Raw genomic sequence first — 14,268 nt, 5'->3', positions numbered from 1 at the left:
GCTGCTGCTTCTTGGAGTAAAGAATACCCAGCTAGATGCATCGACTCAGGATACTGGGCAGCATGCCCCTATCTTATGGTCCCTGGATCAGGGACAGGGCAACCGCACTGCATGCAGCATGTCCCAGATTCAATTCCCATGCTCTCAAGTAGCTCTGTCATCCTGGTGTTTGTGGGGAGGGCTTCTAGTGTCCTGGCCCCACTGGTGGACCTCCTGATGGCACGTGGGGTTTTTTGGCCACTGTGTGACACACAGTGTTGGACTGGATGGGCCATTGGCCTGATCCAACAGGGCTTCTCTTATGTTCTTATGTCTGGGGCAGGGATGCTCTGTATTCTTGGTGCTTAGGAGGGCTTCTAGTGTCCTGGCCCTACTGGTGGACCTCTTGATGGTGCCTGGGGTTTTGGGCCACTGTGACACGGAGTGTTGGACTGGATGGGCCATTGGCCTGATCCAACAGGGCTTCTCTTATGTTCTTATGTCCGGGGCAGGGATGCTCTGTATTCTTGGGGCTTAGGAGGGCTTCTAGTGTCCTGGCCCCACTGGTGGACCTCCTGATGGCACGTGGGGTTTTTTTGCCACTGTGTGACAGAGTGTTGGACTGGCCGGGCCATTGGCCCGATCCAACATGGCTTCTCTTATATTCCTAAGTGCTAAGGGTGTCCTTGTCAAAGGAGGCAACACTGAGCAAGATGGACCAATAGTATACAAGGGCTTTCTATGTTCTTAACAAAAGGGGCCAGACACATGCCCAAAGGCATCAGACGGCCAAAGGTGCTCTGCATTCAGGAAACCACAGCATCAGCCTCCAGAGCCTCTAGCCACAGGATCCCAGGATTGAGGGCAAAAATTCTCTTCCTTCCTGAGAGCCACTGCCAACACTACGTTTGATGAATGGGACACACATTCGTCCTCCATTGACCTGGCTTCTCTCCTTCCCATGGTTTCTTGCATGAAATTTTATATTGTGCTCTCTTCCGAGGCAGGGACTGCTCAGCTTAGCAGTTACCCACACCAGGGTGCTCTGCAAAAATGCTAATGAAAACAAGACACTGGGGTGGGGGGGAACGGCATTCAAGAGAGGCAAGTGAGGAAGCTTACTTTTGATGAGTAGCAGGTGGCTGGCTGAAGGGGTTCTGCCCAAAGCCTCCAGGGCCCCCCAGGCTAGTACCCTGTCAAAAGAGAAGTCGGGGTGGAGGGGAGAGAAAGGAGGCTTATAGGAGGCTGTCAAAGGGGTCTCAACATCTTCCTTTTTAAAAAAAAAATCCAAAAGCAAATTGAGGTTTGGTTTTTTGGATCTTCGTAAATGCAACATGATGGGAATGGTAGTGACCACTCTCCCCCTCCCACCAGTCCACACCCTTCAGTGGTGTTGCTTCCACCTAGTCCACCAAAGAGGAATGATCTTGTGGGGGGGGGGGATGCTCTCCAGTGGCAGTTCCAGGACCGGAGGCCTCCAATCAGGGCAGGGTCTGAGAAACCTGAGCGCCTGGCACTGTACTCACACCAACTTTCTCATCTATGAGATGTCTGGCAAGCTCGATCTGCTGGGGAACTCCCCGAAGGGTGAATATCCGCACGTTGGGGTCAGTGTTGGGAGGCGGGTTCCTCTGAAGTTCCACGTGGGCTCCTGACTGCTGGTTTATGCTCTTGATGTTCTCGCCGCCTGGGGAAGAGGAGAGAAAGGGGGAAGGGAAAGGAGAGAAAGTTCAGTTGCTTTGGACATTTGCTTTATGTTATGCCCAAAGGCAACAGACGGTCAAAGGTGGAGCCACTTGCTCTGCATTCAGGAAACCATGGGAATGGTAGTGACCACCACCCTCCACTAGCTTTATGTTATGCCCAGGTGATCACTGGGCATTTGCTTTGTTATGCCCAGGAACAGGCTTCCTCCTCGGGAGGTGGGGGGCTCTCCTTCCTTGGAGGTTTTCAAACAGAGACTAGATGGCCACCTGACAGCAATGAAGGTCCTGTGAATTTAGGGGGAGGTATTTGTGAGTTTCCTGCAGTGTGCAGGGGGTTGGACTAGATGACCCTGGAGGTCTCTTCCAACTCTATAATTCCTGACTGTGAGAGCAGTTCCTCAGTGGAACAGGCTTCCTCCTTGGGAGGTGGTGGGCTCTCCTTCCTTGAAGGTTTTCAGAGACTAGGTGGCCACCTGACAGCAATGAAGATCCTGTGAATTTAGGGGGAGGGGTTTGTGAGTTTCCTGCATTGTGCAGGGGGTTGGACTAGATGACCCTGGAGGTCTCTTCCAACTCTATAATTCCTGACCGTGAGAGTGGTTCCTCAGTGGAACAGGCTTCCTCCTTGGGAGGTGGTGGGCTCTCCTTCCTTGGAGGTTTTTAAACAGAGACTAGATGGCCATCTGACAGCAATGAAGATCCTGTGAATTTAGGGGGAGATGTTTGTGAGTTTCCTGCATTGTGCAGGGGGTTGGACTAGAAGACCCTGGAGGTCCCTTCCAACTCTATGATTCGATGATTGTTTGTAGGGGGAGGGTTTACTGTGGCCTGAGCCCACAAACGCATGTTGGGGCCTCCCAGGCAGATGTCAGGAAGGCCCAGAACACCCGCCAGTGGCCTTTTGAAGCTCAATCTCTGCCCTTTTCTTGCAGGTAACCATTTAAAACTCGAGCTGTCCCAGAGGCGTAAGTGGAAGGGCAAAAGGCTCCTGGCTTGGATCTGGGAAGTCCTGCTGGTAGGAAGAGGCCAAGATGTACTCCCATTGGGGAGCAAAGTCAGTCACCTGCTATTCTGATTTGCCACTTTGCATAGGCTTAATGTGCAGCCTGCACAGGTGGATGGGTCCTCCGGTGAAAGAAACAGACAAGACTGCCTCAATCGGCCAATCAAAGAGCCACTATTATTTTAGCATTCTTCCTACATGAAAAAACAATCTTGTCAAGGAAACAATAAACCAAGCAACAGGGACCCCAAGCGTGTGAAATGCGAAAATATGGAAAACCAAGGGTAGACCACAAAAAAATTCTCAAAAATTCACAAGTACTAGTAGACATCAGTCTATTGAAACATAATCATAGTAAATAGAGACGAAGTAGAACTGGTGGCCACAATTCAAGCACAAGTAGTAAGAACGAAATAACATGATTCAAGAAACATTCTTCAATAGTAAACATTAATCCAGCAAGAAACTCCTCTGTGCTCCTTCATATAATAGTGGAAGAAGACGACCGCAAATTTATACCCTGCCCTTCTCTCTGAATCAGAGACTCAGAGCGGCTTACAATCTCCTGTATCTTCCTCCCCCACAACAGACACCCTGTGAGGTGGGTGGGGCTGAGAGGGCTCTCACAGAAGCTGCCCTTTCAAGGACAACTCCTACGAGAGCCATGGCTGACCTAAGGCCATTCCAGCAGCTGCAAGTGGAGGAGTGGGGAATCAAATCCAGTTCTCCCAGATAAGAGTCTGTGGACTTAACCACTACACCAAACTGTCCGAAAGACCTCCTAAAGTCCAAAGAGAAGGCAGAGGACGTCCCAGAGAGACTTCTACAGCCGATATATCCTTCCCAGGTATATGAGACGTATACAAGACTGTGCAGACTGGGCACAAGGTTCCATCTGAGATATGAGGTGTGCCTCGAGTAGTATGGAAATTGGGTTCCATTTTTCAGCCGCATAACTGATGAAGGCGCACAATGGGCAGCCCCTGTTCTGTTATGTCTACACTGGGGAAAGCTAGAAGGCACTGAATTCAAGTGAATCACTGTGCTCAGTCACACACCAAGCCGCCTTCTACAGAGCCAGACTATCAAGCTCAATATTATCAACTCAGACTGGCAGTCACTCTCCGGGGTCTAGGGCAGAGAGCCTTTAAAGTGGAGATGCCAGGGACTGAACCCGGGACCCTCCGCATGCCAAAGAGATGCTCACCTGCTGAGCCACAATCCCTCCCCAGTCCCTCCATTAGAAATGAATAGCACCAGTGGAGGGAAAATGCAGATTCATGAAATGAGTAGAACACTGGTACACAGCATCGTGGGGATACACTTTGGGATCAAAGAAACTTTGTTTTAATTATTTCTCGCAGCACTATAATGTGCACACCATCACAAAGCTTTGCCCACTCACACCCTTGAAAGAAAACTGATGCCCACCTGCCTCGAACAAGACATCAGCCCCCCTCCCTTCACCTACCAACACAGACTCCTTAAAATGAGCAAACAGAAATGGCTCGCAATAGGGAGGAGCGGGACTAGTGAAAGTTTGGTTTGACTCGGCAGCCAAAAGGAGAGTAAGAAAGAGGCACACACACACACAATTTGGGGGGCGTGGGGGAGAAACGGTGTCTTGGCCTCAATGAAAGTTGCCCGACAAAGGCTTCTACTGCAGCTCAAACGGCTGAATTCTCTTTCCTTCTTTTGGAATTTCACACGGCGTCGGAGGGTAGCCTCACTTAAGCAGAGCAAAAGGGGGCGGAGAAGCGCCATACCTCGCGTGACCACTCCCGCCCTCCCTGAAGTCCTGGATGGGGCCACCAGCAGGAGCCAGGAGGCCAATTTGTTGAACTGGACGACACCAATTAGGAAGCATCTGCAACCACTTGCCCTTCCAGTGGGGATATGTTGGCAAACAAGTCAAGGTGCTCTTTCCTGGCCGATCCTCCCCCCACCCCTAGTATATATATTTATAGCCAGGAGACAGGCAAGCCCTTCTTGCTGTAAATAGACAGCTCGTGCTCTCTTGGTCCAGAAGAACAGAAACTGGACTATGCAAACAGTCAATCACACAATCCAAGAGGCTCCTGACATGCAGCTGGGAGTCTGCCAGCAGAGGGTGGGGAGTGGCACATACAGAGGCTGGTTGCCTACCGTTCCGACCTGCCACCTCCCTTCTGACTGCAGTGATGCTCAAACCTCCAGCCCAGAGAAAATCAGCACAGCCCACCCACTCACCCCTGGGAACACAGCAGTTGTTAATACAGACCATTAATTCAAGCAGACTGTTTGAAGAGTTACAGCCCAGGAACATAGATGCAGCTGGGCAGCCATGTCGGACTGAAGCAACAGAACACGTTTGAGTCCAGGGGCACCTTTAGGACCAACAAAGTTTCATTCTGGGAATAAGCGAAAGCTCATTGGGCTGACTCCAGCCAATGGGGAAAAGCGAACTTTACCCAATGTGGATTTGCATCCAGGTTCCCCAAGTAGAACTCAGTAAAACACAACACTTTGCTGTGTGTGTGTGTGTGGGGGGGGAATACGGAGGGAGAGGGGAGAACAATAAAGTTCCATTAGCACAAACGATGAGGCAGAATTTATATAGAGCTTTTACCTGTCCTACATCCCCCTGCTAGGACAGCATTATTTTGCAATTGTCTTCACAGCAACGAGCAAAATCATTCGGTTATGCGTTTTAAGTACTTTCAGTATTTAAGGTCATTTTCCTGAAATGTTCCACAACACGCTGTAACGCGTTATTATGGTTTATCACTCCGTCCAGTAGGGAGGTGGTCGGCCTTCACGCCAACTGTGAAATTAGATAAATCAGGTCAAAACCGGTGCTACTACTTGGGGCATCCCAAGATATGCAGAAAAACGACACACTGCAAATTAAATTTTTTTGGGAGGGGGCAGCATGTCCCAGAAAGGCCCAGAACACCAAGAGCAGCTAAGAGTCAAATGATAAAAGAAGAGTAAAGGAACAAAGTCAGTCTGCTCCCCCACCCCAAGAATGTGCCAAAACATGAAGGGGGGGGGACCCTTGGGGATGGAATGGGGATTTTTTACAAACTGTCTCTCCCCCCTGGGATTTCAAATGGCACCTAAACTACAAAAACAATTAATGTAGTGATGACTGAAAACAACAACATACCCATGAAAAGCTGCTGAATAAATACTAGGTCTTATTCTGCAGTTTAAAGTACTAATTAAAACATTACCACACCATTAGTAATAATTATTCCAGTCTTATTTACGCTGGAAATGAAGCACCAGATCAGCCTGGATTTGAAATACGTTCCTGGCAAGGTGTCAATCAGCAGAAAAGGAGACGCGGAGACATCATTAACCTCTTTGCAGCCCATAAGGCGCAAGCAGCAAGGAATCCTCTCCCCCTCAGCCTGCCTGTCCTTCGGCCTTGGAGCAAAGGCCTTGATGGGAGGGACCTTTGCCCTTAGAGAGACCTTCAAAAAGACTCTAAATGCCAGCCGCTTCCTCCAGGAACAAGAACAGGGGACTGATAAATAGCTACTAAGAGCTGCTGCTCCGCCGATTTAATTTTTGACCAGGGCTCGTTCAGAAGGTGGCTGTGAGATCTCCCCCCCCCCCCACTTACTCCTGAGCCCACCGAAAAGAGCCAGGGCTTTGGTTGCAAACAAGCGACAGCTTTGTCCGAAAAATACAAAAGCAGCACCATTTGTTTCCTGGGGTGCGAGAATGTATTTCTTTTGTTGCTGCTGGTCAAAACAAGTTTTGCAGGTTTGGGAAGCACCACAAAAAACCAAGCCAAGCCTCCATGGAGACAACAGCGGGAGCAGCCTACCGGCAGTCCTCCCCCTCTGAGCCAGGGAAGCCCTGGGGTTTGGGAGAAGGCAACGAGGGACAGCAAGCACAAGGCCGGGAGATGTCCCTCGCCCCTTTGCACAAACCCGCTCAGCACATGGCACCCATCCGCAAGAGGCATTCAACGGGTGCACTCCACTCTTCAAGCTGAGGGGAGGGGGGACGCCACTGCTTGAACAGCCCCCCTCCCCCCCAGCTGGACAGCAAAATTGTAAAGTAATTAATCAAACAGCAATAAAAGGCAGAGTTGACAAGAGCAGGGCTGGGCCACATTATCTGTTGAGATCGGGGCGTTTATCATGGAAATCCCATCAGGGGCCCACAGAGGCTGCGGTCTGTTTCCAAGTGCTGGCACGCAGGGGTGGGGGGGACTGCCTGCCCTTCTTTAAGAAACAAAGGAAAGCTGCACCCCACAGCAACCCCCAGAATACACAAGGGAAGGGGGGGAGGACCAGGGACCCACCCACAGCTCAAGGAGTCAGCTGAACACGGGTCTTTGGGTGCAGGCAGGGAAGTAGCATTGGTGGGCACAGCTTGCTCTGAGCTTCACCTACTGGTGCCGACATTTCTGTGAGCAGCTGGGCAAGTTCAGAAATATGACCTTGGTAGCTACTATCCCCTGGCTCAGATGCCGGAGAACCTCTCAGACCAAAGTCTTCACGTCTTCCAGAACCAGGAAGATTTTTATAATCAAATGGACCTTTGGCACTCAAGGTTAAGGAGGACGAAAGTTGACATAACAGCGGGAAGAACACGGCTGGATCGGTCCAAAGGCGAGCAGATCGAAGACTCTGTTTCCCCACAGTGGGCAGGCAGGTAGGTCCCCACTGAGGACACAAAGCAGGCCCCCACCCCCAGCAACCGGCATTAAAGGGACACCATCTCTGATCATGGAGGTTGCATTTCTTTAAATTTGTATCTCACCCTTTGGAAAAAATGCTTTTCCGGAGATTTAAAACAACAACAACATTAATACACCATAAAAATAAAACTGAAAAGCAATCAAGTGGAATAAAGCAGAAGGATGAAGACAGCACGCAGTAGATCAAATGGCAAAGAAACAATCTGAACAGTGCAGGCAAAAGAAATGAGTTTCTCCCGGAACTCAGGAAAAGGGTGCTACCAACAAGCCTGTCTAGGCAGAACAAAATCCAAAGCATCATCACTGAGCCACCACAGCTGGTCATGAACTGTTCAAATCCCATTAAAGCTAAACCAGGGGCTGCCTTCGCATCTATTGGCTGTGAATTGCATGACGGTTGCATTTTGTGCGAAGAAATACTCCTGTCTATGCCAACAAAATCAGCTTGCTGTTCACCACGAGTCCTTGGGAAGGCGTGAGCTATAAATCCAGCTGAAGCCTCAGGATGCTTCAGATTATACTGAGTGTGTGTGGGGCCAATGGGACATCTAGCAAAGGGCTCCACAAGGTGGGGCCTGCCAAGCGTTGTCAGAAAATGGGTGGGGTTTTTGCCAAGCAGGGCTTCTGATTGGCTGTGCAAATCAAAACATTGCTTCCATAGCACCCGCCAACAACTGTGCTGGTTTTATTCTTTGTTGCACTCTTGGTGTGAGAGTTTGCTGCAGTGGTTAAGTGCGCGGACTCTTATCTGGGAGAACCGGGTTTGATTCCCCACTCCTCCACTTGCAGCTGCTAGAATGGCCTTGGGTCAGCCCTAGCTCTCTCAAGAGTTGTCCTTGAAAGGGCAGCTGCTGTGAGAGCTCTCTCAGCCCCACCCACCTCTCAGGGTGTCTGTTGTGGGGGAGGAAGATAAAGGAGATTGTGAGCTGCTCTGAGACTCTGAACTTTGGAGTGGAGGGCAGGATATAAATCAAATATCTTTGTCTTTCCCAGGGTTTTTTTTTTTTAATTCCTATACTTCTCTCCAGTAATTGGGCTTCCTCTGCGTGCCTCTGCTTCCCACAGGAGCCACTTCTGGCTGGCTCCACCTCCCATGGCAACCACTTTGTGGCCGCACCCATCACCCCGTGCCCCAATTCAAAGGTTCCCTGCAGGATGATAAATGTTGGGGACCCATGATCAAGAAACACCAAGATGGGTCTGTCTGTAGCAGCAGAAAAGAGCAAGAAGCGCCAGAAGTCAGCAGTGACTCACGAAAGCTCACACCCTGCCACAGATTTCCTCAGTCTTTAAGCTGCTACTGAACTCTTGCTCTTTTCTACTGCTAAAAACACCAGGGGGTGTCGGTGCAAACTGGCTGATTCTCCCAAGCATCGAAGAGCTCCCAGCTGCTGAGCACAAATGGCTGTTGCAAAAGCCCACCAGCAACATGGACACATGAAAAGGAGGGACACAGAAAAGCACAGAGACATAAAGAAGGTGCTCCTTGGGAAGAGATGACAGATCGGCAGAGATCCTTTCCAACTCCTCGAAGTAACAGCTCAAGCGACTTTCCTTCGTAAGCTCACAGGGAGGAGCTTCAATGCCCGCGCTGCTTACCTTTGCCAATGACAAGGCCACATTTATCAGCCGGCACCGTGTAGGTGATTTCCTGCACGCCTCCGGGAGTCCCAACACTCCAGTCCCCACGGCCACGGCCTCTCCCCCGGGCCACAGCGAGGCTTCCAAAGCCATCACGTTCCTTCAAGGAAGAGAAACAGCACACGTCAACGCATGGAGAAGCATTAGAATTTCATCACTAAAACCACAAAGGAGCATTACTATTATCACTGCAAAAACATACTGGGTTAGAGCTCATGGACTCACTCTGTCAAGACCAGGGCTTTCCAAGAGTGCAAGGAATGTCCTCCCAAAGCAGGTGACTCCTGCACCAAAGAGTGTGACGAACAGCTTCTTTTTTTTGGGGGGGGGGGGAAGAAAGGTGATTGGCTGGTTCAACTGCCTCCCCTACTTCCAAGCAGATGCAAAGCCCCTGCAGCCCAATATGGAACCTCTGCTTTAGAAGTGCAGGGGAAGGTATAAAGCCAGGATCCCCAAGGTGGTGCCTGTGGGTGCCATAGCACCTGCCAAAACCTTTCTTGGTGCCTGTCAAGTGTTTCTTAGAAAGTGGGTGGGGCCAGGCAGGCCTCCTGCCCAGCCCAGCTTCTGATTGGCTGTACAGGTTTAAAAAACATTGTTTTAGTGGTAGCTGCCACTACAGGGCTGGTTTTATTCTCTCTCTCTCCTTTTTCCCCAGTGTATTTTTAAAAATTATGCTTTGCACTTCATGTCCATGCTCCCTCTAAGCTGTGGAGCCAAAAAAAATTGGGGTCTCCTCAATATTTCCAAATCTGAATACCACATCTGTATTGAGATTTGGGAATATCAGAAAATACCGATTATTTTCCTGGTTCAATACACCTGAACCTAAAAAATATTGCGGGGGGTTTTTTTTGGGGGGGGAGGGTGCACGCCCCTAGTGGGACTCAGCAGCAGCCCTCAGGAGTCCGATGGGTCTTGTTGCCATCCCTCTCGCTTGCAGTAGCCATGAAGCAGCCCCCAAAATATTCCTTGCAATGCAAGCAGATGGCCACTCTACCCAAACTCCAAACAAGCTGCAGGAGTTTCGGTCCTGGGCAGTGGAGAGCACGTCTGAACAAAGCTGATGTGCTACTGAACTCCAGCCTGAGAGGTGCCATCACAATCCATCTCTATTGTCACCTCTTTCTAAGAGCAGGCCAAAGTGTAGCCTCCACGGGAGGCAGACGCTGCAATGCTTAGAGGACTGTCACCCTCCTGGATGCAACCATTTGGCACATCAGAGATACGGCTCCTACAGTGGCAGAAGCGAGCAATGCGAATGTGCGCCTCTGGGCTGTGCTGGCACTCCGGAGGTGCAGGAGGCTGCCCCACTCACCTGTGCCGTGAGAATGAGCTCATTAATTATGTGAGCTGCGTGCTGACACCGATCCGGAAGACCCATGACCTGTGCGACTCTTTCTGGGCTAATCCCATCATCTGTGGAGAAAGAGGGGATAGGTGAAATTAAAAGCAGAAGCAGAAGGTGTGTGCTCCAGGCTCTCCTGTGTAAGGAAAGAGCCCCCCTGCACTTTGGGGAGGAGGAAAAACATCTTCATGGTGGTTTTGCAGAAGCCTCGTAACAAATGCTGAAGGGTAAAGGTCTCCGGGCAGCCCACCCATAACGGCACAGCCACAGGAGAAAGCGAGGCTCAATCTAAACTGACACTGAGAAGCGCAGAGAATGGGAAAAGGCCAGGTCCCCACAGGTGCCTCCCAAGGCCCGATCCCCCAATATTCAGCTTCTGCTAAAACGGGGAAAAGGCAGCAGCCTTGAAGAGATACAAGGAGACACAAACAAGCAGTGTGTTTCCTAAAGAGGAGCATCGCCACCTTCCAGAATTATGGCCCCTGAACACAAAGACACAGGGATGAATAACACACTTGTGAGAATCTAGACTCAGCTTTGTTAGTCTTATCTTATTTTGATATGTGCCTCCATTCACATTTCTGCCAGTTTCCATGGATTTGCGGAGCCTCTTCCCCACAAAGTGTACCCTTCTATTTCACCTTTACCTCCCCCTCCCAAAATTTATGATGGGTTTGCATCAAAAGGGGAGGGGGACAGAGAGAGAGAGAGAGAGAGAGAGAGAGAGAGAGAGAGAGAGAGAGACCGACCCCTGTCAGCAGCAGAGCCAAACCAACAAACCTGGTTTAAATTGAATTCTAACGCCAGCATCGTTCTGGATTTTTTTGATCATTTCTCCGTTTCTTCCTATTACGATTCCCACAGCAAACCTGGGCACAGACACCTGCCGGGGAAGGGAAAGCAGTGAGAAGGGAAGGCAACTGGAGGAATCCCGGCTAAGCAAGTAAGACTGCCACCAAAACAGAGTCAAGCGGCACACTCAGGATGCTGCCTTCTCTTTGAGGAGAAGGCAGCATCCAATACGCTTCTCTGAAACTGCATCAGAAAGGGAGGAGGAATTAAATATGATTCTCTGCCCTCCCTGGTTCAAGTCTAAAGGGTCTACAGCCACACGGAAAGCAGAAGGTTCTGAGAGAGAGAGATGGACCAGTTACTACAGTTCCTAGACAGACGTCATGAAATGATCAGATGTCCATCCTTCCTCCCACTGAGTATTTTGTTGGTACCTGGTGGACCTTACAGCTACAGCTTAGCCTTTCCCCTGCTGTACAGTCCCTCCGATTTGGGGGGTTTTCAGGACTCGCTTTGTTACAGTGGACCAGAAATGCAGTGTCGCGTTCGATTTTGTTAGCACAAAGACCTCACTGCCCGCTATGCCAAAGGTAAGCTTGCCAGTTTAATAGGAGCTTGGGCACAATGGTGAACTCTTCCCTGTCCCGCCCCAACCCAGAGCACTGCACAGTTGCACAAGACCGACCTCAAGTACTCGCTTATTTTATTAGCTCCCTATGCCAGCATTCCATCATACAGCAGCTGAAGCCTTTGCCAGGGTGGAGCAGTGGTCAGAGTGCTGGACTAAGATCTGGGGACCCAGGTTCAAATCCCCACTCTGCCATTGTAAACTTATTACTGTTGTATGCTGCCCTGAGCCCTGTTTTCAGGGGAGGGCAGCTAAAAAGTCAAATTCAATAAACACACAATGGAAGCTGGCTGGGTGACCTTGGGCGAGTCACACACTCTTGCCCGAACTGACCTCACAGGGTTGCTGCGAGCGTCGAACAGAATGAGGGAAGCTGCTCTGGGCCGCCCTCAGGGACAAAACAAACAGGAAAGAGCCATGCAATAATTCTGCAGCATCCACAAACAGAATATGCACCTTGATCGCAAGGGGAGATCAGAAATAAACATTTTCAATCTTGCCTATTCAAGGCCCAGAACTAAACCGAATGAGGAACAGGGAGCCAGTTCAAGCGTGACAGAGCAGCTGCGGGAGTCCAATGGCACCTTTAAGGCCAACACAGTTGAGTTCCCGGTATAAGCTTTTGTGTGCATGCACGAAATACCCAGAATTGATCTTGAAGGAGCCACTGGACTCCAACTCTGTTCTCTTGCTCCCACCTAAAGCAGCTGCAAAGTTCCCCTGAGGCGGACAAGAAAGCAGGAGGGGATGGGGGAGCCACTGAGGCCTAGTCTGGTCTTTTCTTTTGCTACTTATTTCCCCCTAGGGGTTGAGAGGCAGGCGGGATGAGTCTGGGCACAGCAACACCCTGCCTGAGGAGGTCAGGAAAGCTCCTCCTCTCCTGGCCTTCTGCAAGCTGCACAAAACCAAACTATTTGAGGGGGCTTTTTCTGCACAGGTAAGAGGGCTGATCTGCCCAAAAGGGTTTTACAAACGCGCCCGGCTAACGATGAGGGAGTGTGCTCTATCCCGCTGGGTTTAGTTTACTGAAAGCAGGGTTCTATTTATGGATTTCTGCACCACTTGATGTGGCGTGTGAACACTTAAACTACACTTCAGTTCTGTCCGGGGGTTCCAGACTTCTACAATCCTAATGCCCTGGTTACTGAATGCCTGATTTTGGTGACTGCACTGGCTCACCAGGTGTAAGCCACCTGGGGTCCCAGGGAGAAAGGCAGACTACGAATAACATAAATCAAATAAATAACGTATATAGGTTACGTTGCAGCTAGGCACAACAGCTTGTTATTCTTCCTCGAAACTCTGCAAAAACAAAACTATCTTCTAGCAGCTACCAGATCCCACTAACTTTCAAACACAGAGGCAGAACACGGGGTCCACCTCCTGGCACTGCCAGTATCTCAGGGGGCCTGGGGAAAAGGCCTGGAGAGCCACTGCCAGCCACAGCAGATGGTCTGAGATTGACAGAACTGTGGGCTGACTCAGAACGATTACAAGAATCAGCCACACCTCCATGGCAGCACGCATGCTTTGTACTCAAACCAGTCCAGGTGCGGTTCCTGGCATCTCCAGATAGAAGGATCTTGGGCAGCTGGGGACACTCCGTGGCTCATGGGTCTGGAGAACCACTGGCAGCCACAGCAGCCATTGGGCAAGCGAGATTTGCCCACTAGAGGCAAGCCAACATCCACCCCTGCCCCCTCATCCTTGCCGCTGACAATTCATCCACAGGAAAAGATGTCGCATATCAAGACGGCACATACCTCTATGCTGCCTCCTCCCATTCTGGAGGTAAAGTCGTTGCGTACACCTCGGAAATCGGCCTGATCTTTCTCCCGGATGATTTCCAGTACCATCTCTCTTGCTTGCTAGATAGATGCAAGAAGATGAGAAAAGGTTTGAGATTAAAGCTAAATAATATTGCGGCCTCCCCTCCCCCAATCCCTTCCCCAAATCCACTAGGGGTAGCAATCCTCTTGCAAACTTGGAACAGAATCAGATTCCTGGCAGGAAAGTCAACATCGTGACCTTCCGTAGTTTCCATTTTCAGAGAATGCCATAATTCATGTAGGCATCTAAACTCTTCAGCAAGAAGCTTCGACAGCGTGTTGCTGCAAGTGAGCGAGTGGGTGACACTGTGGCTTTTGGAAAGACTTAGTTTGGCGCTTTATCCCTGGACTATTGTGAAATCTGAACATTTGGATTATTTGAATTTGGACCACTGTGGAATCTGAATATAAAACACTGGACTGAGACTTGTACAAAAGCAATGCATTGTTTATAGAAATTGCACAGTTTAAATCTCAGTGTCAAGTTACTTGGCTGCACAGTGTTCTTTTGGACACGACTGCTACACAGGGCAGAGGCAAACTTCAAAAATATAGTCAGCATTTTTGTTCTAAAAAAACAACAACACAAAAACATGCAGTGTTTAGGGAATGGAATCCATAAAACCTTCCCTCATTGCACCTTGTA

General features: G+C 50.0%; 1 protein-coding gene across 8 annotated transcripts in view; it reads right to left on the bottom strand.

Moving 5' to 3' along the window:
• Positions 1 to 14,268, bottom strand: part of FUBP3 (far upstream element binding protein 3) — an 84,742-nt gene that overhangs the window by 19,666 nt on the left and 50,808 nt on the right. For all 8 annotated transcript variants that reach the window (XM_060250445.1, XM_060250444.1, XM_060250446.1 and 5 more), the window contains 6 exons: positions 13,557 to 13,661; positions 11,154 to 11,256; positions 10,344 to 10,444; positions 8,987 to 9,128; positions 1,506 to 1,666; positions 1,102 to 1,172 (listed from right to left, as the gene is read on the bottom strand). In XM_060250445.1, coding sequence (XP_060106428.1) covers positions 1,102 to 1,172; positions 1,506 to 1,666; positions 8,987 to 9,128; positions 10,344 to 10,444; positions 11,154 to 11,256; positions 13,557 to 13,661 — 683 coding nt within the window. The remainder of the gene's footprint in view (positions 1 to 1,101; positions 1,173 to 1,505; positions 1,667 to 8,986; positions 9,129 to 10,343; positions 10,445 to 11,153; positions 11,257 to 13,556; positions 13,662 to 14,268) is intronic.

The sequence above is a fragment of the Heteronotia binoei genome, chromosome 12 (assembly GCF_032191835.1).
Source record: "Heteronotia binoei isolate CCM8104 ecotype False Entrance Well chromosome 12, APGP_CSIRO_Hbin_v1, whole genome shotgun sequence".
NCBI lineage: Eukaryota > Metazoa > Chordata > Lepidosauria > Squamata > Gekkonidae > Heteronotia > Heteronotia binoei.
Note: the sequence above shows the minus strand (reverse complement) of the source record. Positions and strands in the feature narration are given on the sequence as shown.